Consider the following 2,032-nt stretch of genomic DNA (forward strand, 5'->3'; position numbering starts at 1 on the left):
TACAAAATTACAATAATACCCTTGACATACATAAAAAATCAATAATATAGAAAATGTAAACAAATGTATTGGCCCTACTAAAATTGTACACTGACAACTTTTTTCACACATGATAACTTTTGACTTTCTTCCATTCACTTACATTTCAATATACCGCCAAAACTATTTTATTGAGATTAACCATTGAATTTTAGAGCCAACTTGACTTTTAATTTGACTATGTACCGCCAAATTTTTTTTAACTATTTCAATACCGCCAAAATAAAAATCCAAATTTACCGCCCATTTTTCAATTCATTGATAAAGTAGCCTTTTTAATTCTATACAATCCCATTTGTTAGTTTGAAGAGTACGTCTTTCACTAAGCTTGTCTTTGTATTCATATGGTTTATATTCAATGGATAACCGTATCAACTTAAACACTAAGCCCAGATTGACAAACTCCGAACGTCGAACTATATATGAAGTCATATTGGAGCAAAGTAATGACGGGAAACTAAAATATGGATCTATAAGCGATGTGGCATCACATTTCTCCGTATCTACCCGCACCGTGAGTCGCATTTGGCATCAAGCTAGATTTCAAGTCCAACATGGATATTTGGTTGACGTATCAAGGAAACCACATATAGCTAAACAAAAAAGGATACAAATCAATTTCGATCAAGTTGCACAAATAGCACTACGTCGTCGAACCAATATTCGATCAATTGCGAAAGCACTAAATGTTTCAAAATCAACCGTGCATCGAAGAATAAAAGAAGGTGAACTTCGACCACATACGAATGCCATAAAGCCGAATTTGACTGAGGAGAATAAAAAAGAAAGGTTAGAATTTTGTTTATCTATGATTACACCGTCTTTGTCTAATCCTTCATTTTATGATATGTTTAACGTCGTTCACATTGATGAAAAATGGTTTTACATGTCAAAACCATCTAAAAGTTACTACCTTGTACCCGGTGAGGATGAGCCATTAAGAAAATGCAAATCGAAAAAATTTATCACAAAGGTCATGTTTTTGGCCGCCGTTGCACGACCAAGATTTGACACGTTAGGTAATGAAATTTTCTCGGGAAAGATAGGTATCTTTCCTTTCACAAAACTTGAACCCGCAAAACGTTCAAGTAAGAATCGTGTTGCGGGGACTATGGAGACTAAACCTATCTTGTCGGTGACTAAAGAAGTAACGCGGTCATGGTTAATTGATAAAGTACTACCGGCTATTAGGGATAAATGGCCGCAAGGTCATACGGGTCCAATATTTATTCAACAAGATAATGCGAAGCCACATATTAGTATCGACGATGAACAATTCGTTCAAGAAGCATCTCGAGGTGGGTTTGATATTCGACTTCGTTTTCAACCTCCAAATAGCCCGGATTTAAATGTGTTAGACCTCGGGTTTTTTCGCGCTATTCAATCACTTCAAGAACAAGAGGTTTTAGGATCGATCGATGAATTGGTTCATGCGGTACAAACTTCTTTTCACAAAATGTCATCGCGTGAGCTTAACAATGTCTTTTTGACTCTACAAACATGCATGAAGGAAATCATGAAGGTACATGGTAGCAACAATTATCAAACACCACATATCAGTAAAGGTCGACTAGAACGTCAAGGAAGGTTACCGTTGCAAATCGAGTGTGATAGCAATTTGATTGATGAAGCGGTTTCGTGTTTAAATCACTAGGAAATGATGTAAAAGATGAAGCAGGGAAAATGACTTCTGAGTGCATGCATATTTAAAAATGAATTGGAGAAGAAAGATCCTTTTGTCTTGTTCACCTTTTGTCTATGTGGTGATGTAAATGTATGAAGTCCGAAGTTACAGAATGTAAATGTAATGTACTGCTATTTTTGGGAATTAAAAGAAGGAAGTCTTTTGTCTTGTTTTGTTAGTTTATCAATATTTTTATTAATGTTAGTTGTGTAGGCCTAAGGGTAAAATTGGAAATTTGACTAGTAACTTTTGGAAGTGGACAATTATAATGGGACAAACAAAAAAGGGAATATGGACAATTTTTAAGGG

At 35.3% G+C, this 2,032-nt stretch overlaps 1 protein-coding gene across 1 annotated transcript; it reads left to right on the top strand.

The window, feature by feature from the left end:
• Positions 1–397: 397 nt before the first annotated feature.
• LOC110913170 lies at positions 398–1,693 on the top strand. Its single transcript, XM_022158017.1, has one exon. It carries the CDS (start codon positions 398–400, stop codon positions 1,691–1,693), a length of 1,296 nt encoding a protein of 431 aa, XP_022013709.1.
• Positions 1,694–2,032: the final 339 nt, after the last annotated feature.

This window comes from Helianthus annuus, chromosome 6 (genome assembly GCF_002127325.2).
Source record: "Helianthus annuus cultivar XRQ/B chromosome 6, HanXRQr2.0-SUNRISE, whole genome shotgun sequence".
Classification (NCBI taxonomy): domain Eukaryota; kingdom Viridiplantae; phylum Streptophyta; class Magnoliopsida; order Asterales; family Asteraceae; genus Helianthus; species Helianthus annuus.